This window comes from Sinocyclocheilus grahami, unplaced genomic scaffold, assembly GCF_001515645.1.
Source record: "Sinocyclocheilus grahami isolate Dianchi unplaced genomic scaffold, SAMN03320097.WGS_v1.1 scaffold1263.1, whole genome shotgun sequence".
Classification (NCBI taxonomy): Eukaryota; Metazoa; Chordata; class Actinopteri; order Cypriniformes; family Cyprinidae; genus Sinocyclocheilus; species Sinocyclocheilus grahami.
This window is the reverse complement of record NW_015506442.1, coordinates 332,267-358,292: the sequence shown is the minus strand read 5'-3', so window position 1 is coordinate 358,292 and position 26,026 is coordinate 332,267. Positions and strand designations below refer to the sequence as shown.

At 42.9% G+C, this 26,026-nt stretch overlaps 1 protein-coding gene across 1 annotated transcript in view; it reads right to left on the bottom strand.

Moving 5' to 3' along the window:
* Positions 1-26,026, bottom strand: part of LOC107568614 (neural cell adhesion molecule 2-like) — a 129,526-nt gene that overhangs the window by 56,962 nt on the left and 46,538 nt on the right. Inside the window, exons 7-9 of the mRNA XM_016254580.1 lie at positions 18,083-18,220; positions 11,043-11,160; positions 6,045-6,214 (exon numbers count right to left, since the gene is read on the bottom strand). Of these exons, the coding sequence (XP_016110066.1) occupies positions 6,045-6,214; positions 11,043-11,160; positions 18,083-18,220 (426 nt within the window). The remainder of the gene's footprint in view (positions 1-6,044; positions 6,215-11,042; positions 11,161-18,082; positions 18,221-26,026) is intronic.

Genomic DNA, 26,026 nt, shown 5'->3' with positions numbered 1-26,026 from the left:
GTACGGGTGCTGTTTAATCGACGTGTTGTCACCAACATCGATGTCATGCTGCAATACGTGTGTTTGGGACGGCACATCTGAAAACAACGAAACATGACAATTGATTAACATTACTACTGTACATTAATCTGTACGCTGTGAACAGGGGAGATGCAAAAAACAAGAATCAAGATTAGCAAACATCTCAGACTTCTTTAAACGGCCCTGAATTGTAGCGACAGAAGGACTCTCAATGTCACAACCAATTTCAGGAGCAGACAGCGACTCACAGGCCTCAAGGACAGTTTCAGCACCGAGTGGTGACACAGAAGGATCACATACTTGCAAAGCGTTAGACAGAGGCGAACATAAAGCTGGAGAACACTCAACATTGGTCAAGGCCAGGACTGTGTTTACATCACCCAGAGCTAGGTTTGTTCAGCTGTTCACGATCATAATAAGGTTTAATCATATTGATGTGGCAAAGTCTGCTACGACGTGCACAGTCAGGAGTAGCTACAATATAATCCCTGTCACTGACTCTCTTTTTTATGACATAGGGGCCACTATAACGTGCCTGAAGGCTGGAACCAGGGATAGGCAAAAACACCAGAACTTTATCCCCAGGCTTAAACTGTCTGACCATGGCCTTTTTATCAAACCAGCCTTTCATCTTGGACTGAGCAGCAAACACATTTTGTGTAGCCAGCTCACAAGCACAGTGTAACTTGTAGCGAAAAGAGCTGACATAATCAAGCAGATTTTGCGGTTTGGACTCATTCAAAGCAATTCTCCCGAAGCAGTTTTAAGGGACCACGCACATTATGAGCAAACACTAAATCTGCTGGGCTGAAACCAGTAGACTCCTGCACAACTTCCCGAGCTGCAAACAGCAAAAGATGTACACCATCGTCCCACTCTTTTTCAAATTCAAGGCAATAGGCACAGAGCATGGATTTAAGAGTTTGATGAAACCTTTCCAGTGTGCCCTGACTTTCCGGGTGGTAAGCGCTTGAAAAACAGTGGGTGATGTTCAGCAGATCGGCCACCTGTGCAAAAACATGATACATAAAATTTGTCCCCTGGTCAGTTTGAATTACCTTAGGGAGTCCAAACAATGAAAATAAATTAACGTGTGCTTTTACAACCGCAGGTGCAGTGATTTTACACATAGGTATAGCTTCGGGAAATCATGTTGAAGCACACATAATGGTCAGTAAGAACTTTGCTGCCAGATTTAGTACGGGGCAATGGACCCACACAGTCAACAATAATATGATCAAATGGTGAATCAACAGCTGGAATAGGATATAAATGGTATGGTGGGATGGGTGGGTTTGACTTTCCAGATATTTGACATGTGTGACATGTTCTACAGTGTAACTTCACATCCCGTTTTAACCCTGGCCAGAAAAACTGGCGCAAGATACGATTGTAAGTTTTGGTAACACCTAAGTGACCACCTAACGGATTGTCATGTGCCAGACTGAATATTTCATTTCGAAACTTGTTTGGAACAACAACTTGTGTGACAATGCTCCAGTCATCCTGTGTGGATGCATAAGATGGTGTCCACTTACGCAGCAGGACATAATTTTTAAGAAAATAGCCAGATGCCATGTCTGCAAGCTCATTCTCAGAGACAACCAATTCAAATAAAGAGACGATGGACTGATCACGCTTCTGCTCAGAAATCAAATGTTTCCGGGACATGTGCGTGCCACCAAAGCTCTCCAATGGCTTCTTCAGCTCTAACACAGTATGGAGCGAACTGTGCACGCCACCTTCACACGGGATCAGAGACTGTAGGTGGAAGACACGCGACAGAGTTAATATTAGGGGATAATTTAGACTCTATATCAGGATCTATCATAAAGCTAATCTCTAAACCATCACACTCTAAAACATTAGCTTTGGCCATAGCACGCGTGACAGCACACACAGGAAATACTGTGGGATATTTAATCTGCAATTCATCAGGGCCTTTAGAGACAAGGGGCACAGTAGTAACCTCTGGATTTACTAGAATTTTACCCCCAGCCAAATCATTGCCTAAAAGGAAATCCACTCATTTAATGGGAAAAACGGTGCACGCAGCCACCGCAGCTGGACCAGACACCAGGTCCGACTCGAGCTGAATGGTGTGCATGGTCAAATTAACAAACTTCATTCCAAAACCCTGCACCAGCTCACCGCAGCTTAAGGAGGTTTTATCTGAAAGAGGCAACACACTTTGAAGAATAATAGACCTAGAAGCAGCAGTATCACGTAGAATAGTTACTGGGACTTTTATGCAGCTGTCTGGCAATGAAACTGCACCCTTCATAATAAAAGGGGAATAAATGGCCAAGTCCATACATTCAGATTGAGGGGGCTGCGGTGCTGTAGATGTTTTGACCAACACAACTGCCTTAGGTTTCTTTTTATTCAACAGAAAACAGCTGTTGATTAGACGGCCATGCTTTTTACAGTAAGCACACACAGGCCTCGCCTTAGCTGTACCGTCTTTAGGACTGACATGCTCACCAAAGTGAGCGTGTGTAAAGGGACCACGCTGCGACAGAGAAAAGGGCGGCCTTTCAAAGCTCTCTTTGTGGATCAGAACATATATATCAGCTAATATCGCAGCAGCAGACACATTAGTGACTTTTTGTTCATTTAAGTATGTTGCAATTTTGTCTGGTAGACAATTTTTTAATTCCTCCATGAGAATTAAATAACGAAGCTGCTCAAAGTTCTTCACCTGTTGTGTAGAACACCAGCGATTCTCACGACCAAATTCAACATAACTTTGGCCCTCGGCTTTCTTATAACGTCTAAACTTTTGCCTATAAGCCTCAGGAACCAACTCATAAGACATTAGAACTGCAGACTTCACCTGGTCATAATCTAAACTTGCCTCAGGTGAGAGAGAAGCATACGCCTCCTGGGTTTTACCCGTAAACACACACTGCAGAAGGAGAGGCCAAACCTGTGTAGGCCACTTTAAGGGCTTTGCTACCTGTTCAAACAGCACAAAATATTTGCCAACATCTCTCTCAGAAAAAGGTGGGTTTAAACAAATGCATTTATTAACATCAAAATCCAAAATCCAAAACAATGTCTCCATAGTAGCAGAATCCCTGCTCAACTGTCTAGCTCTAACGCGGACTGATTCACATCTTCCTGTCTCCTCTATTTCAAATTTACGCAGCTCAAACTCATGCTGGAGCTCTTTTTCATTGAGCTCTAAGCGCCGCATTTCCACCTGTAACTCCAGTTTACGCAGCTCAGGATCGGGATGCGTAACAGCATGTGAAGGTACAACGCTGACAGGAGGGAGAAGCTTTCTTTCAGCTAACGCAGTGTGCAATTGATACTTAATATCTTGTTTTTTATCTTGTTTTGAAATAGGCACGTTGAAATGAGCAGCAATAGAGAACGTACTCGGTTACTAATGTAACCTTGGTTCCCTGAGATATGGGAACGAGTACTGTGTCTTGCTAGATGCTTATGGGAAAAAGCCTTTTTTCTCCTGAACTGAAACCTTTTTTCATTTATGCAGTGAAACTGCTCGGCCATTGGTTCATGCAGTGTATTAAAAATGAACAGCTAGACAGCGAAGCTGCACGAGCCTATGGCGACGAAACCCGCCAAAGCCTGCCAAAGCCTGCCAGAATGGGCAGGGCATCTGGCTATATAAGTGGGCGTTCGCAACAGGATTCCAGGACAGAGTTTGGGCACCCCTGATCTAGAGAGTCTTTGCTTCGTAACTGGAAGTCCTTAGGTGCGGTTACCGAACCTGACAAAGAGTTGTTCCGACTGCCTATAGGGGGCGGAACGCTCAATATATATTATCAGAGCTCTAACAGGGCAGAGCAGTGATAGCTCTCGGTCTTCTTCAGTTGGAGGAACCGCGAAGAGCGTAATGACCTGTGCTCTGAACAGAGTGGAGAGCACCTTAAGTACGTAACCGTGCCTTGGTTTCATGATGAATTTAGTGTCGTTAGGCCCAAATTCCAGGCAGGCAGGGCTACTAGAGAGCTTGAAAACTGAGTCTTCAGCGATAGTAACCGAATGTTGGCAGACTGTAGCGGCTCGAAAGCAGGGCCCTTCAGGGCCCTCAGCACAGTGGGCAGATCCCATGAAGCATGAGAGGCCGCTATAGCCGCCACATAGACTTTGAGCGTGGATGGGGAGCGTCCCTTATCCAGCAGCTCTTGCAGAAATGACAATACCTCTGTCAAATCGGAAGTATGAGGGTCTTTGCCGTGGTTTAGACACCAAGTGGAGAAAAAAAGACCACTTTAAGGCATAGAGGCGTCTCGTAGACTGGGCTCTAGCCTCCGAAATTGTGTTTACGACTTGCTCTGGGAGGCTTGAAGGCTCCAGTCGAGTGGCCAGAGGTGCAGGGCCCATAGGTCGGGCCGAGGATGCCATATTGTCCCGTTCGCTTGAGTGAGGAGATCCTGTCTCAGCGGAACAGGCCAAGGGCCGCTATCAATAGCTGAGTTAGCTCTGATAGCCACAGATGGTTCATCCAAGGGGGGGCCACCATGAGAACCTTGTGTTTTTGTTCCCTTACCTGTGGTATCAGAGCGATCGGGGGAAAAGCATAAAGAAGGAGGTTGGGCCAATTGTGGGTCTTGGGGCCTGGTCTTTGAGAAATAAATTGGGCAGTGAGAGTTGTCTTCTGAGGCAAAGAGGTCCACCTCGGCCTCGCCGAAGATCTCCCAGATCCTCTGAACCATATGTGGATGGAGCGTCCACTCCCCTGAGGGGACATTGCTCCTTGATAGCACGTCCGCTCCTTGGTTCAATTTGCCCGGTATATGCGCTGCTCTCAGCGAGCGCAGGTTGAGTTGAGACCATTCCAAGAAGCGTTCTACCAGAGTGAAGAGATGGTGATTTATGTAGGACACCACAGACATGTTGTCCGATCAGATTAGCACATGATGCCCCTTTAGGACTGGCAGGAAGAACTGACAGGCTCGACATACTGCTACCATTCCCAGGCAGTTGACGTGGAAGCCTTTTTCCGCCTTCGACCAGTGGACGAAAGTTGGTATGCCCTCGCACAGCGCCCCCCAACCTCAGTTGGAGGCGTCTGTCATGACAGCTGTCCTTCTGCAAATCATCCCCATGGCCACGCCCTGTTCCATCCAGCAGGAGTTCTTCCAGGGGGCCAGGGCTGTTACACAGGTATGACTCACCCTGATCTGCAGGCATCCGTGACGCCACGCATGGGACGGAACCCGTGGTTTCAACCTGCGCTGAAGGGTGCACACACGAAGCAGACCAACTGAAACACTGGCGATGCTGCTGCCATGAGGCTCAGCATCCTCTGAAACGCTTTGAGAGGGCGAGTGGAACCAACCTCGAAGGAGGTCGCCAGCCTCCGTATGGCCAGAGCTCGTTCTGGCGCGACTACAGTTCTCCTTTGGGCTGAGTCGAAAATTGTTCACAGGAACGATATTCGCTTGCTGGGGAACAGCGGGCTCTTGGCAAAATTGACCCTGAGTCCCAGGCACTCCAGGTGGCTGAGCAGGAGGGTCCTGTGTGATATTAATTCTGCCTCCGACTGGGCCGGAATGAGCCAGTCGTCGAGGTAATTGAGAATGCGGATTCCCATCTGTCTCAGAGGGAAGAGAGCTGCGTCCATGCACTTCATAAAAGTGCGGGGGGCCAGGGACAGCCTGAAGGGAAGGACCGAACATTTCCTTGCAGAAGACAGGAGGTCCAATCAGAATAATCAGTTTGTGAATTTGCTCAGTAGCTTCATGAAAGCAGAAATTGAATGCGGGTCCTATAAAGAACTTGCTGGAGTGTTTCATGATAAATGAACAGTCTTTCATTTCTCTGAAATGAATTTTGAGATAGCGGCACATTTACTGCATTGCCGGCATGACCAAAGACGCATCGCTTCATTTTCTTCAAGAGAATGTGAGTTGAAAGCAACTAAATGGAAATAGAAAAGTAGAATCGTCTGTACCGCCGTCATGAGGAAATACTTCCTCTGAGATGCTACAACAAAAACACCTTATAAAAATCAAACAAATGTATAAAAGATCCAAATGTTTCCTCACCGAACACTTTGAGGAAGAGCTGACTCTCGGAGCTCCCGGCCTTGTTGCTCGCACGGCAAGTGTACGGCCCTCCGTCCCCCTGCCGGATGTTTTTAATGGTCAGCGTGCTTTTGCCCCCATCCAGTGTGCTTAACACATACTGCTCTGATCGCTCGATCACATTACCCTTCCTGTTGAAACAAACCATCATTGCTGAAAACACATCTGAAACTGATTAAACAGAATATAGAATATGATTATCTTACTCATTGAACGTCCCAGTTTAATTAGTGTGTAGAAATTAATTTGGAAGAAAAAAATCCATCTATCCACACAGTAATTAATTAGCAAATTCTACATGACTAAAAACAAATAAATATCTTATATTATGATAGGAGTAGTTTAATGGTAACAAATTATATTATATATACTGTACACTTCTAATTGTAATATATTGTAATATATATATATATATATATATATATATATATATATATATATATATATATATATATATATGATAAGTATAATATATATGATAAATATCAAATGCCTAATGTAATAAATATTGAGACCATGTGAACACATTCACTACTGTTCAAGTCTTTTTTTTAATGTTTTTGAAAAAGACTCTTCCACTCACAAAGCCTGCATTTATTTGAATAAAAATACAGTAATAACAGTAATATTGTGAAATATTATTACAAATCAAAATAACTAGCTATGTGAATATAATGTAAAATGTAATTTATTCATGTGATGAAATCTGAATTATCAGCATCATTACTCCAGTCTTCAATGTCACATGATCCTTCAGAAATCAATTTAATTTCTGAATGGCTGCTCAAGAAACATATCTGATTATCATCCATGTTAAAAACAGTTGTGCTGCTTCATATTTTTGTAGAAACCCTGCTATGATTGTCAGGATTATTTGATGAATAGAAAGTTCAAAAGAACATAATTTATTTGAAAATAGAAATCTTTTTCAATATTATAATTGTTATAAATTCAATCCATCCTTGCTGAATAAAATAATGAATTAAAATAATTCTGCTTAGTTAAACTAAGAGTTTCTGAGTTTAAGCTACAAAAAGTGCAGAGACAAAAGAGCAGTAACTATACAAATGAAGATCCATGTTGCTAACATTTCAATCACAATAACAAGGCCACAATTAAGCGCAGTGAACGCAGGTCTCTGTTCAGAGACACAATTAGCCGCTGGGCTATAAGAAAAACAAAGGAACACACAGGACCCAATTAGACTTCAACAAGCTAAACGGAGCTGTCATGAAGCGGAGGAACTCATGCAAACACAAGATCTTGCCAGTACATTCTGAGCCAAGAGTTCAAAAATAACAATTCTGTCATGATTTAAGCAGAGCCATTATTCAGTAAAAAATGAATGCGAACATCTGTTCAACATCTCCTTTTGTCTTGCACAGATGAAATATCATGAATCAACATGAGGGCGAGTTGTTTAAAGGGGATACAGAACAGATACAAGCAATAACTAATTAATGGCTGGAAATAATGATGACAAGTAACTAAAGCAGGCACTTCGGTAAAGTGACATTAACCTAACAAATCTATCTGATTGAGCATATAAAGCACAGTAGAGTACTGATGTTTATTATTCTGATTAATAATATTAATAACAATATTAATTCATTTAATGGTAACAACATAAACAAAAATATATTTTATTTATCGTATTTTAGGAAATGCAATGAATATATATATATATATATATATATATTTTAATATATTACATAATTTGGTAATGTTTATGTGTGAATGTGTTTGTAATATTGCAATTTACAAATACGTCAAAACATTTGTTTCAAAAAAAAAAAAAAAAAAAAAAAAAAAAAAAAATAAAAATAAATATATATATATTATAATAAAAAAAAAATATATTTTGAGGACTTTAAAAAGCATTAAAAATCTTACTGTTCAAAAACTTTTGACTGGTAGTGTATAGGCCTATCATATATACAGTATATTTAAATTAATCCAAAATGCCGCTGCAAGATTAATCTTTAATGAGCCCAAAAGAACATGTCACACCTCTGTTCATCAATTTGCACTGGCTACCAGTAGCTGCTCGCATTAAATTCAAGTCATTAATGTTTGCCTAAAAAAACACCACTGGCTCTGTCTGCACCCCTTTACCTAAATTCATTACTTCAGAGTTATGTGCCTTCTAGAATCTTGCGTTCTGCAAGTGAACGGTGTATTAATGTGCCATCTCAAAGAGGCACAAAATCACTTTTTTACTGACTTTTTCATTAACTGTTTCCTCCTGGTGGAATGACCTGCCCAAATCAATCCAAGCAGCTGAGTCCTTAATCATCTTCAAGAAATGACTAAAAACACATCTGTTCCACCTTTATTTGACCCTCTAACTCTAGCACTTTCTAATCTATTTTAGTTCTACTTTATCTATATTTATCTTCTTTATTTTTATAAAAATAAAAGCTTTCTACTTTTTCTATTCTATCACTGTGTGTGTATATGTGTGTGTGTATTATATATATATATATATACACACACACCTTGCTACGTGTACTGCGTTAGGCTAACCGAGACTTGCCACTTGCACTTATATATTGTTGGTGGTCACACCAGATACTGACTGCTTTTCGGACACCTGGGAGGTGGATGGATTATCTCGGGAAAGGAGAAGTGCTCACTAACACAGATTTGTGAACAATATTTGAGAGAAATAGGCCTTTTGTGTACATAGAAAAAGTCTTAGATCTTCGAGTTCAGCTCATGAAAAATGGGGGCAAAAACAAAAGTGTTTCGTTTATAATTTTGTTCAGTGTATTTTCATGTCTGATCAGGGTGATAACCGCCGTAGACATTGACACCGTAGACATTGAGGAGGGTTAGTACCCCCAATAATTATAAATCACTAAACCCTTTTCTCAAATATTGCCAATTCGAGAGAGAGACAGAGAGAGAGAGACAGAGAGAGATAGAAAGACATAGAGAGAGATAGAGAAATGAAAGTTACGTGTATGCGCATCTGTGCGTTTCCCTTTTTAGAGTGAGTTTACTTCAAAAACAGTGATTTTATCCTCTCGTTGCTGGAAAATATAATGTAGCAATTCAGTATTTAAACTGTTATTAATACAAGTTGTGGGGCAGCATTGACAAGTTTCTTTGATCCTGGATGTGTGAGCTGCATGATATCTTTTCACCCCTACCCCTTGACACTCTGTTTCAAGGGACATGGGGAAGGGGTAGGCGGAAGGTAGGGGAAGAGGAAGTGGTATAAAATAGAATTGGGATTGGGCCTTAGTGAACTGACATTGGTCAGTTGTCTAATTCGAAATTTGACTGGTTAGCATTAACTAAATGAACACATCTATGAATTTTTTTGATGGGAAATTAACAAAGTACAGCTGGTTGTTGTAATTGTGTTTTGGAAGCTCGTGTGTTGGTGATGAACTGTTGAACTAGCTTAACTGGAAAGTCAACCAGCTTTATCAGACCCGCATGACAGGTTTTGCTGGTTAAGATTCCTATGGTGGTAGCAACCCTGCTAACCAACATAAACCAGCATGAAGAGACCAGTTCAAACTAGTAGTGCTGGTCTTTTCATGTTCAAACTAATTAAAAGGGGCGTTTCACATCCCAAAGCTGCATGTCGTTTATCCACTCAGCGTCTTCACACTCAATTTTCTACTGACTAGATTTAACATACACTTCGAGCTTCAGTGACTTACAAGCAAGTGGCAGCCCGATCTTCACCAATGCTTCATGAAACGCCGCCTGTCTTTTCAACACATTCATTTACCTTGTTCCGAAAATTGAGCCATCGTCAGGATTTGATAGCGCCAAGTTCTGCCTGAGTGGATACAATAGTATTTGCACAACTCATACTTCTTTAAACTGATATAATAACATGCAAAGATGAAAAAACGTGCATTGCATTAAATTTAGCATCACCACTTATAGCTCTCAGGAAGATCCAATAAGCTCGCTCAATGAGGCGCATCCTATTATCCCCCAAGACATGGCAAACGCCGTCTGCCTCTGAAACAGAACAACCTGCTGCTTAAATCACTTAGCGAGTGCTGACTAGAAAGCGATGACGCTTGGATCTCGTATCCAAGACTGGAGATTGAATCTAGAATTTTCCCCTTGATTTATTCCCAGCCTTGGCTGAGCTGCAGTGGATTGTAACAGTGTGTTGGAACACAATCCACTGCTGTAATGAAACGCCTCACTCTGCTTTGACCTTCCATCTTGAATTAACACATATGCACGCCATCTGTTTGAGGTTAGTTTGGATCGTTGTTCTTCTAGTAAGGAAGGCCGCAGATTATAGAGGCTGTATGAGAGAAATATGACTGGTAATTGAGTTATTCAACAGATATGTTTTGTTGAACATATATATAGGATATTTAATATATAATGATAAATATCTAATAATAATTATGATTAAACATTGCATACATGTTAACTGCACTGAATTCTATAGAACTGAATAATCATATTAATCTAATTAATAATAATTAATTGAAACCTACGAGATCCTGTCTGTTAAATTGAACAGCATTTAAAAGCCTTGCATAAATATTAATTTGTGAATCTACACAGTGTCTTTATAGCTTCAAACAATTAAAGAGAACTTTCTTCGGCAAAAATACCTTCGATTTAATGCACTTTAATTTCAGCAATTTAAAAAAACTATCGTGCCAATCTTTCACAGGTTTAAACAGGTGAAAACTGTAATTATGCTGCACTTTGCACTTGTAATATTCAGACTGAGACGTTATAACGTTATAACATCACTCCCACTGAAGACCTCTGGACCTTCAAACCTGCCTCCATTTGCATACAGATAGAATCAAGGACACAAGGACACTGTGCCCTATATACTAGCGGTGATGTCCAGCACCCTACATGCTGCACTAACACATCGCTGTATCTTCAGGGTTTGTAGCTTTTAGGACCAAGTAGCAACATGCAGAGTGTCTCTTGACAAACGTTACTGTTACCCACCAGTACCAGGTCACCTGAGGGTCAGGGGAGCCGGACGTAATGCAGGTGAATGTCACTGACTCCTGATAGTCGGCAGTGGCATTGAAGGACTGCTGAGGCACTGACAGAACTGGAGGAACTGAAACAACACCAGACAGACAGTTAATCATGCATGCTTAATATGTTTTTCCATGTCTCTTTCTATACAAGAAAAGTCAGATGCTTGCATGTGTTATGTTTGGATTACACTCACTATTATCTAACATTCAAACTCCAACACTATTAGTATGGATCTCTTGACCAGTCGGCAGGGCTGGATTGGTAATCGGGCATACCGGGCATTTTCCCGGTGGGCTGACGCACTTAAGGGGCCGACAAAATGTTTTTGCTTTTTTTGCCAAGGACCATCACGCAGGGACAGCGAGCAGCCAGTGGCCGATTGGATTGTCTCCTGTATAGACAGCGTAAACCACCCAATCACAATGCGCCTGTATAAAGATCGCTTCACTCCAACTTCTTCCTCGTCGGTTTTTCCCACGTTTTCACAGCAGATTTATCAAGAACAGGCTTGTTCTGCGGGGAGTGATTAGCATTAACTAAATGAACACATCTATGAATTTTTTTGATGGGAAATTAACAAAGTACAGCTGGTTGTTGTAATTGTGTTTTGGAAGCTCGTGTGTTGGTGATGAACTGTTGAACTAGCTTAACTGGAAAGTCAACCAGCTTTATCAGACCCGCATGACAGGTTTTGCTGGTTAAGATTCCTATGGTGGTAGCAACCCTGCTAACCAACATAAACCAGCATGAAGAGACCAGTTCAAACTAGTAGTGCTGGTCTTTTCATGTTCAAACTAATTAAAAGGGGCGTTTCACATCCCAAAGCTGCATGTCGTTTATCCACTCAGCGTCTTCACACTCAATTTTCTACTGACTAGATTTGTGACTAAATGTTTCAATTAACATACACTTCGAGCTTCAGTGACTTACAAGCAAGTGGCAGCCCGATCTTCACCAATGCTTCATGAAACGCCGCCTGTCTTTTCAACACATTCATTTACCTTGTTCCGAAAATTGAGCCATCGTCAGGATTTGATAGCGCCAAGTTCTGCCTGAGTGGATACAATAGTATTTGCACAACTCATACTTCTTTAAACTGATATAATAACATGCAAAGATGAAAAAACGTGCATTGCATTAAATTTAGCATCACCACTTATAGCTCTCAGGAAGATCCAATAAGCTCGCTCAATGAGGCGCATCCTATTATCCCCCAAGACATGGCAAACGCCGTCTGCCTCTGAAACAGAACAACCTGCTGCTTAAATCACTTAGCGAGTGCTGACTAGAAAGCGATGACGCTTGGATCTCGTATCCAAGACTGGAGATTGAATCTAGAATTTTCCCCTTGATTTATTCCCAGCCTTGGCTGAGCTGCAGTGGATTGTAACAGTGTGTTGGAACACAATCCACTGCTGTAATGAAACGCCTCACTCTGCTTTGACCTTCCATCTTGAATTAACACATATGCACGCCATCTGTTTGAGGTTAGTTTGGATCGTTGTTCTTCTAGTAAGGAAGGCCGCAGATTATAGAGGCTGTATGAGAGAAATATGACTGGTAATTGAGTTATTCAACAGATATGTTTTGTTGAACATATATATAGGTAATTGTTGAACAAAATAGTTCCCTTTCAGTCGGTCACTCTCGACGTCACATCGGGTGGAACGTCTTTTTAAAGATGTCGAACCACCCGTGTGTTTCTGGGTGCGGTCATTACCTGGCGCCAGGTGATGGTCACAATCGCTGCCTCTCGTGTCTGGGCATGAAGCACGCTGAGGTGGTTTTCGTGGATGATTCATGCTCCCATTGCGGGGTATGACCATCTCGGAGTTGCGGACCAGACTCCATTACCTGCAAGGGGGCGGAGTGCCCGTGCCACTGCCTAGATCTGGGGTTCCCTCTGGCGGCAGCCGGGGGCGCCCTTTTTCTGGCAGTGGGCGGACTGGTCTTATGGTCACGGTGAGGAATTCCCCTCCGGGGATGCCCCAGCCAGCCGGCACTCCGAAACCAGTGGAGCTCTCAAAAGAGCAGGCTGGACCCTCCCGGGGGGTACCACCTGTTTCTTCCGAGGCTCCCCCCGACAATCGGATGTTGGTTGCAGCATCGGAGGGTGAGCCGGATTTCTCTGGGGATGAAGATCCGTCAGCGTTGCCGCCCTCTGGGCGGTCAGCGGTGCCGGATACGGACCCGGAAATGATGGCTATGCTTTCCCGGGCTGCCGAGAGTGTCGGGCTCGAGTGGAATCGACCCAAACCCTCAAGGTTGGACGATTGGTTTCTCGGGGTGGCGCGCTGGTTCTCAGGGCCCCACCCCAGTGCCTTTTTTCCCGGTGGTGCATGATGATATCGCTGGGTCATGGACGGCACCTTTCATTGCCAGAAACCGGCCCAGTGGCTCATCCTCCCTCATCACCCTTGATGGGGGTCCAGCGTGGGGGTACGCGGGAGTTCCCCAGGTGGAGCAGTCGGTTGCGATACAATTGTGTCCAAATGCCGCTACCACTTGGTGGGGCAAACCGTTGCTCCACTCCCGGGCCTGTAGGCACTCATTGGCCTTGATCGGCAGTGCTTATACGGCCTGTGGAGAAGCTGCGTCCACCTTACACGCTTCGGCGTTATTGCAAGTGCACCAGGCTAAGGCACTGAGGGACTTGCACGAGGGTGGTCACGACCCGGAAGTTCTCAAAGAACTCCGCACCACGACAGACCTCGCGCCACGAGTGACGAAGTTTACGGCGCGGTCTCTGGGTCATGCGATGTCCACTATGGTGGTCCAGGAGCGCCATCTCTGGCTGTGTCTGGCTGACATGCGCGAGACGGACAAGACAAGATTCTTGAATGCCCCCGTGTCCCAGACCGGCCTTTTCTGCGACACAGTGGAGAACTTAGCCCAGCAGTTCTCCGCAGCCCAAAAGCAGACTGAGGCCATCAGGTACATCCTGCACCGGCGTGCAGCTGCTGCCTCCACCCGGCCGCCGGTGGCAGTTCCTCAGCCCGTTCGTCACCGAGGGCGGCCCCCGGCCGCCACCCCCGCTCCCGCGCAGCACCCGCAGCAATCTTCAGCAAAACTGCGCCAAGGAGCCGGCCGCAGGGCAGCCGCCCCGCCCGCCCAGGCCCCCGCCAGACCTGGTGGTAAGCGAAAGAGCAAGAGGCCTGGAGACGGGCGACCCAAAAATGGAGGTTGCTCTTCGGGAGATGGTGAATGCACCACTCCCTCCCCCGGAGGAGGGCGGGGGCGGAGAATCTTTTGTTTCCTTTTTTTCCACGCGGTCAGCTTTGCTCTGTCCCGTCCAAGCCTTAAGGTGCTACGTTGACCGGACGCAAAGCTTCAGGACCTCAGACCAGCTCTTGTCTGTCACGGAGGCTGGCAGCAGAGGAATGCCGTCTCAAAGCAGAGGGTGGCCCACTGGATAGTGGATGCCATCACCCTGGCTTGTCAGGCACAGGGTGTGCCCTGCCCGTTAAGGTTGCGAGCTCACTCAACTAGAGGTGTTGCATCCTCCTGGGCGCTGGCTCGTGGCGCCTCGCTGGCAGATATCTGTAGAGCTGCGGGCTGGGCGACCCCTAACACGTTCTCTAGATTCTATAGCCTTCGTGTGGAGCTGGTATTCACCTGTGTTCTCACCTCAAACGGGTAGAATCACTGAGAGGCCCCGGCTTCGGGTCGGCTTGCAAAAACCACTCCAGAGAGTCCATATAGTAGACCCTATTGAGTTCCTCCTTCCCCTCGGCAGCCAGACGTGGCGGAGCGTCCAGCGCCAGGCCTTCACTCGTTGAATCCTCGAGAACCGGTAGAAGGCTGGGTTCCATATGTAAGACCTAAGTGGATCCCATATGTGTAAAGTCCATGGTATAGCCTTGAGCCCGTGGTTCTCCGGCAGACTTCTGCCATTCAAGAGGGTTACAATCACCTCCATTCTTCCATATGCACCTAAGGAATGTCCATATGTGTATTGCTTCCGAAACCTCCTTCGGGAAGGTTCGAGCTTTCGTAATGCCCCTGTTCCAAGTTCAACGGGTACGTTCCCAGTGTTATCCAGTCTTACTCATTGGGTAGTGCCATAGTAGCAGTAGCTGGTCCTCTGGTGAAGACCTGGCCTACGCCAAAAAGTAGGGGCGCAGGTGGCTTCCACAGGACACTGGAAGGGGCAGTAGCTGTGGCCTTTTGCTAGGATCTAAATTCATCGGTCGGCGAGGGGTAATGGGGTAAAGGCGAGGGATATAGGGAGGGTTGGTAAATGTCAGGAGTTGGGGGAAGGAACACAAGAGCGTCTCACTGCAGTGCTCTCTCGGGGGAGTAGTTGTCCCAACAGCGGCCTTGGCTGAGGCCAGTGCTGGTTGAGGGGAGCCAAAAGCAGATAAGATTAGGATTGTTTAGTCTTGGGGCAAGTAGCCGCATTCCAGTTTACACGACTACTCTCTTTGTCCATTCTGGTCTCCGAATCGATCCATTTGCCTTTGCAAAGCAGTGAGCTTCTCCGTGATGTTATCCATGATTTATTAGATTTTTCTTTTTTAAATCTGGAGAGCAGTGCGGAGAGAGTCTCTCAAAATTAGGACAGTGGACAAGACGAGAGGAGCAAAAGCAGGGAAGGTAACGGGGAGGAGAGGGAGAGGAAATGCGACCGCCTTCGCTGAGAGCCAAAGAAGAATATCATATGGGTTATCGTGATACTAGAATCACTTACCAACCTTGTCTGTATAAAATTATATCTAAAAACTCCCGTTTATGAGCTTATAAAGCAGATAAACACTGCAACTTCCACCCAAAGATATCATGAGAAAACTCACCCACAGCAATTAGTAATGCATAACCACACATAACCTATCTATCTACAGCAACAGTTCCACCTCAAAATAATGATTTTGACACTTTTTACTTAATCAATAGAATTATCCACCTTATTTTTCAACGCGGAAATAAGCTGTTTTTTTGTGGATGTGCAAGCCTTCCATTTCATTAGCCAATATTGGGAAATAACGAGAAGAATATCAAAGTGCAGTAAATGGTAAAACTATATGCGCTACAAACCAGTGTGTTTATAATTAAGACATTACATTAAAAATTTTTTTTTAAATGGCAGATTGCAGTTTCAAGCAGCAGCAGTTTGTACAGTTACAAATAACTGGAAGCAAATGACACTGGAAGCCAGACATGAAATTTACAAACGGCCGCGGCTATTCTAACGTGAAAAATAAGGTGGAGAGAATCTGTAGAATTAACAAAAACACAAGCCGCAGATTTTTTTCTGTTAAACTATCATGAATGTCTTGCCCCACTTCGATTGGATGTAATTTAAACACAACTTCAGTTTATTTTAGAAGGAGAAAATCAAAACGATTTCCTGCGATATGATGTCATTACAGCTTTACTTGTATTGACCACAGAATATTCCCTTCAGATGCTCTTTAAAACATGTTATTCGATCAGTTTCAAGATATTTCATCTCATTGCTTCGTTAACTTCATTGAATCTTTCAGATCTTGTTGCTTCTTCTCTACTGACAGACCAATGGCGTGCAGTGGTGTTTTAAAATGAGGAGGCAGTTATATATATATATATATATATATATATATACACATTCATAATCATGTTCAAATAGCTATAGATTCTATTTACACCTTACGTTAGCAGGATTTTCTGCTATTTATACTACTTATTGCAAATAGTGGCAATTATCTGCACCTCAGTATTGTAGTACATTATAAAACAGTATGCATTAATAACATATTGAGCGCCACTAGAGCAGTTACTGAAAGACAGTCTTCTGTAATGCTTTGTAATCACACGTTGATGGGTGGATTTAGTGTAAAACATCTGCCAACAAGGCGGGCTATTTGCACTTGTAAGTAGACACTCCGTTTTTTTTATTTGTGAACTGATGTTCAGCTGTTCTTTTGAATAGTCAACTTTTCGGTTCATCGTCATAAAAGCCCTGTCACAAACATTGTCACAGGCACAAAGATAACGTACATCTTTCATTTCATAAAGCTGAATGCTCACTAAAAACAGTCATCACGTCTTCAAGCCATTTCATGTTTCATTTTGACGTGACATAAAGCAGTGATATCTAAGCAGGATAGTTGTTTACTTACTTTATAATTAGTCAATAACGCCATAATTTTCTTCATTCATGCCGAGAGCTCGCACAAAAACAAGAGGCGGGATTTATCACATGAACCAATCACATCCAATCATAACCGATCATATCCAATAATAGCGCGATGGAGGCATTGCCTCCTCTCATGTGACTTTCCCCATTCATCTCAATGAGCCGCCAGAAAAGTCATGGCACGCGATCTCTGTAGAAAGTCTATGGACCGAAGGGAGGCAAGCCTCTGCTGTAACTTTACCTGTGGGTGTCACTGTTGGACAGGGTTACTTTATAAAAACGAGTGACTTTTAGACTTTTAATATCATATTTAGTCATATTTGTGTGGTTTTCTTTTTCTAATATCGATTATTTTCTCATCCAGTTTTGAGGAGAGGAGACACTGCCTCCCTTGCCTCCGTGGAGGAAACGCCCCTGTGACAGACGTTATTAAGTACTGCTAAATAGTTAAACATTGAAGTCCACATGAACCTAAGTTGCTATCTACTTTACTTCAGTATTGTGACGTATTTTCGACTAAAACTGAATACAGAATAGAGGGTGGAGTTTTATTTTAGTGCACCTCCCTGCCATCTCTCATTACCTAACAAACAACCATTAGAGGGGAGTGGTTAAGCTGTCAAACTGATGTCATCAGAGAAGGAGTGCCCTTCCAGAGCAGAAGCACATTTTCAGATTTTGTTTAAAGATTACCAAGTAAACTAACTTTCATGGATTAATAGTATCAATTCTGATTTCATATGGATTTTTACTGGTCAGTCTTTGACTAGAGTGGGTAAGCTACAGTATGATGCTGAAACACTCCTCCAGTCGAGCGCTGTATGCTTATTGAGCTGTTCAGAGCTCAGGGAGGATGTGCATACAGTATGTGAAGAACAGCTCTTACCGTTCACCAGCACCACAATATCCCTGAAATCGATTTCTCCTCTGGCCTCAACACGTGCCTCACAGCGATACACACCCTCATCAGCTTTACTCACTCTCAGGATCTGCAGGTTGTTGGTGGGAAGGACCTGAAATATGCCTTCGGGAAGAGAGAAACACAGACGTTAAAACTGTGTGAGAATGTGTGAGGGGAGCTTGCTTCACCTTACTGGTTGACAAGAGTGTTGCTTTGCGATTACTACAGTGTTCTCTTGTCCTACAGTTGCTCGAGCATTCCAAGTGGTTGCTAGTGTGTTGCTTTTTATTTCTAGGTTGTTCTTAATGTTGATATGTGGTTACTAGGGTGTCTGTAGTGTTTGCAAACACGTTACTATGCAGCTGCTGGGCTGTGGTTGCTATTGTTTTGCTATGCAGTTGCTACAGTGTTTGCCAACATGTTGCTAGGGTGTTCTGGATGTTTGCCATCATGCTGCTATGCAGTTGCTAGGGTGTTCTGTGTGTTTGCCAACATGTTGCCATGGAGCCCCTATGGTGTTCCAGGTGGTTGCTTGTGTGTTTCTGCAGTTGTTAGTGGATTTTTGTGTTTTTCAAATATGTTTCTATCGAGGGGTGAGAACCAGAAAGGGGACATTTCACCAACTTTACAGGAGAGCCAAAACAAAAATGTTACCATAGTTTGATTTGACTTTGTGTACTGATTTCAATTGTTTATAATAAGAATGTGTACACTCATGGATGACAGTACTTTTGCCAGTAGAAAGAGATCATTAAGAGCTTTCATTTGATATATATGTATATCTCCATTTCACCAAAAATGTCACTTACGCCCTTCTGGTTCACACTGTCACGGATTGCCAGGAGAAAACAAGGTAAGTTCCAAGTGCAGTTTATTTGAAGGTAACAACGTAACAAAACAGAACAAAAAACGTGGCAAAAGTTAATCCAAAACATGACCACAGATAACACAAACTGAGAAGACAATACAATCAAGACGCAAATGACAGACAGAGAAAGCATGATATATATAGCTGGGATAATGAGTAAATGATGAACAGGTGTTACAGATCAGAGCAGGATTAATGAGCAGGGGACTATGGGAAATGGAGTTTAACACAAACAACATAGAACAGAAGAGCGCCCTCAAGTGACCAGTCCAGGGCACCACAACCAAACACTGTGACATTACCCCCCCTCTACGGAGCGGATACCAGACGCTCCACCAGAAACACAAAAGTTCAGGAGGGAGGTGGAATAAAGGCGGACCAGGGGGAGGGATGGCGGGCCAGGACCAAACAACGGAAGAAGACCAAGGGACAGAGATAGACCAAGGCATGAGCACAGAACCGGCAGGGTGAAAGGCCAAGGCGGGACCGGCAGGATGGACCAGCAAGACCCCAACCACACAGGACTCCCAGCAGATGGCCAGGATGGAGCCGGAGGAGTGAGCCAGTGAGGCTCCTGCCACACCAGAACCCAGGCGGGCAACCAGGACGGAGCCAGAATCCTGTCAGGCAACATTGGTGGGACATAAATCCCTCTCAGCAACTCAGGAGTACCTGAAAACAAGAGCAGAGAGAGTTTAGTCTCAGCGGACTCTGTGGGCTCCCGGAACGGAGTGGCCTCTGGAGTGGGCTCTGTGAGCTCCCGGACTGGAGCGGGCTCAGGACTGGGTTCTGCGAGCTCCTGGACTGGAACAGGCTCTGGAGTGGTCTCAGCGAGCTCCCCGACTGGAGCGGGCTCAGGACTGGGTTCTGCGAGCTCCTGGACTGGAACAGGCTCTGGAGTGGTCTCAGCGAGCTCCCCGACTGGAGCGGGCTCAGGACTGGGTTCTGCGAGCTCCTGGACTGGAACAGGCTCTGGAGTGGTCTCAGCGAGCTCCCCGACTGGAGCGGGCTCAGGACTGGGTTCTGCGAGCTCCTGGACTGGAACAGGCTCTGGAGTGGTCTCAGCGAGCTCCCCGACTGGAGCGGGCTCAGGACTGGGTTCTGCGAGCTCCTGGACTGGAACAGGCTCTGGAGTGGTCTCAGCGAGCTCCCCGACTGGAGCGGGCTCAGGACTGGGTTCTGCGAGCTCCTGGACTGGAACAGGCTCTGGAGTGGTCTCAGCGAGCTCCCCGACTGGAGCGGGTTCCTGCATCTCCCGGGGCACTGCAAGGGACTCAGACTGACATGAGATTACCAAGTTGCGGTAACCAAGGTAATCAATGAGGCCCAAAAGTCAAGCATTTTAAGCCCATCCATCTCCCGAGGAGGAACGGGATTGTCTAAACAATCATTAAGGATTTTTTAAAAGTCTGAGTTATGAAGTCCCATCCCTACCGCAAGGTTCCAAAAGGACTGAGCGAAACCTCCAATCTCCATCCCCCGTTGGCGAAGATCCGCAAACATCCGGAGCCGAGCCCTGCGCTCCTTCGAAGAAGGAGGAATAATCCGAACGTCCATGATCCACAAAAAGGTAACAAAAACAAACTGCTGGAACTGGTAATGGCGTCTTGATTCTGTCACGGATTGCCAGGAGAAAACAAGGTAAGTTCCAAGTGCAGTTTATTTGAAAGTAACAACGTAACAAAACAGAACAAAAATGTGGCAAAAGGTAATCCAAAACATGACCACAGATAACACAAACTGAGAAGAAAATACAATCAAGACGCAAATGACAGACAGAGAAAGCATGATATATATAGCTGGGATAATGAGTAAATGATGAACATGTGTTACAGATCAGAGCAGGATTAATGAGCCGGGGACTATAGGAAATGGAGTTTAACACAAACAACATAGAACAGAAGAGCGCTCTCAAGTGACCAGTCCAGGGCACCACAACCAAACACTGTGACACACACCCCTCGCTATGTAGTGTACTGTAGTTGCCAGTGTTCCGAGTGTATACCAAACATTTTGCTATACAGTTGTTTGTATGGTTCCAGGTGGTAACTACTGTGTTGCTATGGAGTTGCTTGTTTTTTTTTGGAGGGGTGTGTGTGGGGGGGGTGGGGTTGTGTTTGCCAACATGTTGCTAAGCTGTAGCTAGGGTGTTCTGAATGTTTTCCAACATGTTGCTATCCAGTAACTGGCATGGTTACAATTGGTCTCTAGTGTTTTGCTATGCAGTTGCTAGGGTGTTCTAGGTGTTAGTTAACATGTTGCTATGCAGTTGTTGCGGTGTTCTGAATGTTTTCCAGTGTGTTCCTTTGCAGTTGATAGTGTATTCTTAGTCCTGGTCAACATGTTGCTATGCAGTTGCTGGGGTGTCCCAGGTGGTCATTACTGTGTTGCTATGCCATTACTAGGGTGTTCTAAGTGTTTGCCAACATGTTGCTATGCAGTCACTTTGGTGCTCCAGGTGGTTGCTAGTGTGTTGATACACATTTTCCAGGGTGTTCTGGTTGTTTCTTAACATGTTGCTATACAATTGCTGGTATGGCTCTAAGTGGTGGTTGATATGTTGCTATGTAGTTGCTTGTATGGTTCCAGGTGGTAATTACTGTGTTGCTATGCACATACTATGGTGTTCTGAGTGTTTGGAAACCTGTTGCTATGCAGTCGCCAGGTGGTTGCTACTGTGTTGCTAGGATGTTTTAAGTGTTTGTCAACATGTTATTGTACAGTTGCTGGTATGGTTGCAAGTGTGTTGCTTTGCAGTTGCTAGGCTGTTTTGAGTGTTTGGCAACATGTTGCTATGCAGTCGCTGGGGTGCTAATGTGTTGCTATGCAGTTGGTAAGGTGTTCTAAGTGTCTGTTAACATGTTGCCATACAGTTGCTGGTGCGATTCCTGTTGGTTGCTAGTGTGTTGCTATGTAGTTGCTAGGGTGTTCTCATTGTTTGCCAACATGTTGCTATGCAGTTGCTGGGGTCCTCTGAGTGTTTATTTGTGCATTGCCATGCAGCTGTTAGCGTGATTTGGGTAGTTGTTAGGGCATTGCTTTGCATTTGCTAAGGTGTTCTGAGTGGTTTGTGTGCTGTTGCTAGGGTGTTCTATAGTCTGAGATAGACAGACTGGCAAATTGCATGGGTTTAATCGTACAATGCTGAAATGTAATGCTCAGTGTTCAAAGACTAACTGACAAGAAACAGTAATAGTGATACTGCTACTTACTTTAGCAAATGATTACTGAAGCAATGTAAATGAAACTGATACTACTAATAACAAATGTGTCTGTGCCAAATAACATTTCAGATGTCACAGTCTTGGAGTCTTTGAATTGATCACTAAACTAAAACCAACAGGCAAATGGTTTCTAACGGAACTTAAAGTCATTCTGTTACATTTAAAGCGTTTGACAGAAATATAGTCCTCTGTGCGGGGAAAAAGTTAAAGATTTAATCAACATACTCATTTTTTTATCTTTGTGCAATAATAAGAAAATATTATCATTAATCCTCAAAACTACTTCTGCTTCTATTTCAAGGACATTTGCTAAATGAAACACCTTCAGGATTACAGTCTTTCTTTGGCTTTTGTCATCCCTCACTGATAAACACCCACCTTTTCTCCTCTCATCCACAAGAGATATTTATAACTCTCTCCCTAATTACAATAAAAATAATCAAATCTCCATCTTTTGAGATTTCTCCACCTTTTAATCTCCCAGGCTGGAAAGTGCAGATAGCTTGTCAAAGTTCTGCCTTTGAATTCGAATTAATGGTTTGACAACTAAAACATAGACAGAAGTATTTATTCCTTCAGCAGAGAACTTTACTGAATTCAGACACTGAACGTGGTTTATGTGCTTAATTCAGGCCCGTTTCTAGCCAATTTGACGCCCTAGGCGAAATCCCTATTGCCCCCCCCAACCAATTATATATATACAGTGGTGTGAAAAAGTGTTGGCCCCCTTCCTGATTTCTTATTTTTTTGCATGTTTGTCACACTTTAATGTTTCAGATCATCAAACAAATTTAAATATTAGTAGAAGATAACACAAGTGAACACAAGATGCAGTTTTTAAATGAAGGTTTTTATTATTAAGGGAAAACAAAATCCAAAACTACATGGCCCTGTGTAAAAAAGTGTTTGCCCCCTAAACCTAATAACTGGTTGGGCCACCCTTAGCAGCAACAACTGCAATCAAGCGTTTGCGATAACTTGCAATGAGTCTGTTACAGCGCTGTGGAGGAATTTTGGTCCACTCATCTATGCAGAATTGTTGTAATTCAGCCACATTGGAGGGTTTTCGAGCATGAACCGCCTTTTTAAGGTCATGCCACAGCATCTCAATAGGATTCAGGTCAGGACTTTGACTAGGCCACTCCAAAGTCTTCATTTTGTTTTTCTTCAGCCATTCAGAGGTGGATGTAAATTGACTGTTAAGATAAACATTTTGCACAATTTAGTATCTGTAATATCATTGTGTTGCCACTAGATGCCTGTATAGCCCTATGTAACAATCTCTAGTAGCTAAGACATTGCACATAATTTACACATAAATCACACATAAATTAATTTTATTACATTTGGATTTGGATGCATGTTTAGATATCACCAATGGCTACTTTTTTGTCTTTATCTGTTTTTTGTTAAAAAATATGTTGTTGTTTCTTGAAACATTGATTTAAAGTGTCAGTTATTGCATTATTATTTCAGTCAAACCCTTTGTTACCCCAAACTACATATAAAAGCTTGATCAGTGGCATAAAAGTAACCAATGCAGCTACTTAATCCTTTGCAACTCATTAAGGTGTGAACTTTCTCTTTAAATAATGTGATGCTCTGCCCTCTATGACGCTGCTCCCATTAAGCGTTGTTGGAAGTGAATGAATTGATTCAGCATTTCGACACCTCCGTAAGGATGCATTTAACTCAACAAAGCGGTTTAATAAAGGTTGTATTGATCTCGTGAATTAGCGAATTTTACTATACAAAGATTTTTTAATTGGATGTTAAAGTTTATATGGGAACATTACATGACATGCCGATCATTTAACAATGCATTGGCGCAAAAAATGCACACATTTTGGACAAATCTTGCAACATGATTTATCAAGAGTCCCAAATACTGCCTAAACAAAATACTGATTTTATGCACTTTATTTACTGTACCAATATTTTAAATTGGCCTTTGAACAAAAAAAAGTGTTACCTTGCCAAAGCACTGACAGAGCCCACTTATCTAATGGCGTTGTTGAGCACTCCAAATGCAAACTTTAAATGCAACAATCAGGCAGCAATTGACAGCACTCTGATCCAGTGGCATGCAGGCATCGTCAGATTGACAGTACTCTAGCCCAATAATGTTGGGGGATCCAGTGGGGGCGGCCGTCATATTTCAGGGTGACCGTGCCACTCTTTATCACAACTTTGCTAAAAGTGCCAGTACGTGCGCTCATTGGCGCCCCTTCAGCTGGTGGCGCCCTAGGCGACCACCTAGCTCGCCTATGCCTAGAAATGGCCCTGGCTTAATCCAAAGTGTATTAAAATATCTATGTGTTTGAATGAGCTATAGATCTGGTGATTTTTCATGGGTGTTTTTCAATAATGGAAGATTATGTAAAAAATTGCAATTTGGGTTAAAAACAGCCCCTGCTGTTGGGCTTTGTAGTGGCATTATTATTATTATTTTTTTTTTTTTTGTAAAAGTATGACATATTTTACATCAAATTCAAACATTTATATTTATAAGCTTTTTTTCAAAATTTCCAATTAAATAAGAAGAATAAGTTACCAATCAAATACAAATTGGTAATCAGTATTAACAAATTTCATTTGCACTACATAGGTGGCACAGAAGAACACAAAATGGCATGTAGGTATATTTACAGAAGTTTAATTAGGCTCAGAGGTGGCATGAGTGTTAAATATAAAATTTTGAATATACAAATATTAAATGATTTAAATATTTGAAATGATACTTTAAAAAAATAAAAATAAAACTGCCAGTAGATGTCGGCAAGTCACTGATTTTAGCACTGAATAATTCATTCAATTGATTTGTTCAAACAGCTGATTCATGCAGGAACGAAGCAAGTGCTTCTTGTTTATTGAGCTTCTTTTTTTTGACTGCTGTATTAAATCAGCATCACAAACCTTAATAACCCTTAAAAGCTGTCACTCACCTCAGTTCATCGTGATCTCACAAAGTTCCTTTGTAGTCTACGATTAATCTCTTATTTACATTGTGTCTAAACTTTGTTTGCTATAGTGAGAGGATTTGTGAACTTGCATAACTCGGCACTAAACAAAACTCCAGTCTTTTGAGCAGTGAGTGCATTCTGATTAACATTGCGAAAACACGTTATAAGTAGAAACCTTTGAAGCTCCTCTGATCGCACACACAAATATGCTGATCTAGTCGCAATGGTGCTCCTAAATATTTTTTTTTTCATATTTGCATGCTGTAATTGTTTTGAACAAGTATTAACTTAGATATTATTTAAAACATATATGCTCTATAAATACCTTGTGCCTTTTGCCCCATGCTGGTAAGGCCCACCTTGCCACCTCCTTTATTTTACCTATATTATTACTATTATTATTATTATTATTATTATTATTATTATTATTTATACACACAATCTGTTGCTATAAAATTAATTTATGCCAAAAATTATTAGGATATTTAGTAAAGATCATGTTCCATGAAGATATTTTGTAAATTTATTACCATAAATAAATAAAAACTTTATTTTTGATTAGTAATATGCATTGCTAAGTACTTTATTTGGACAACTTTAAAGGCAATTTTCTCGATTTTTTTGCACCCTCAGATTCCATCAGATTCCTTGGACAACTTTAAAGGCGATTTTCTCGATTTTTTTGCACCCTCAGATTCCAGATTTTCAAATAGTTGTATCTCGGCTAAATATTGTCCTAGCTTACCAAACCATGCATCAAAGGAAAGCTTATTTATTCAGCCTTCAGATGATGCATACATATTATGACTGGTTTTGTGCTCCATGGCCACACACATTATATATATATATATATATATATATATATACATATATG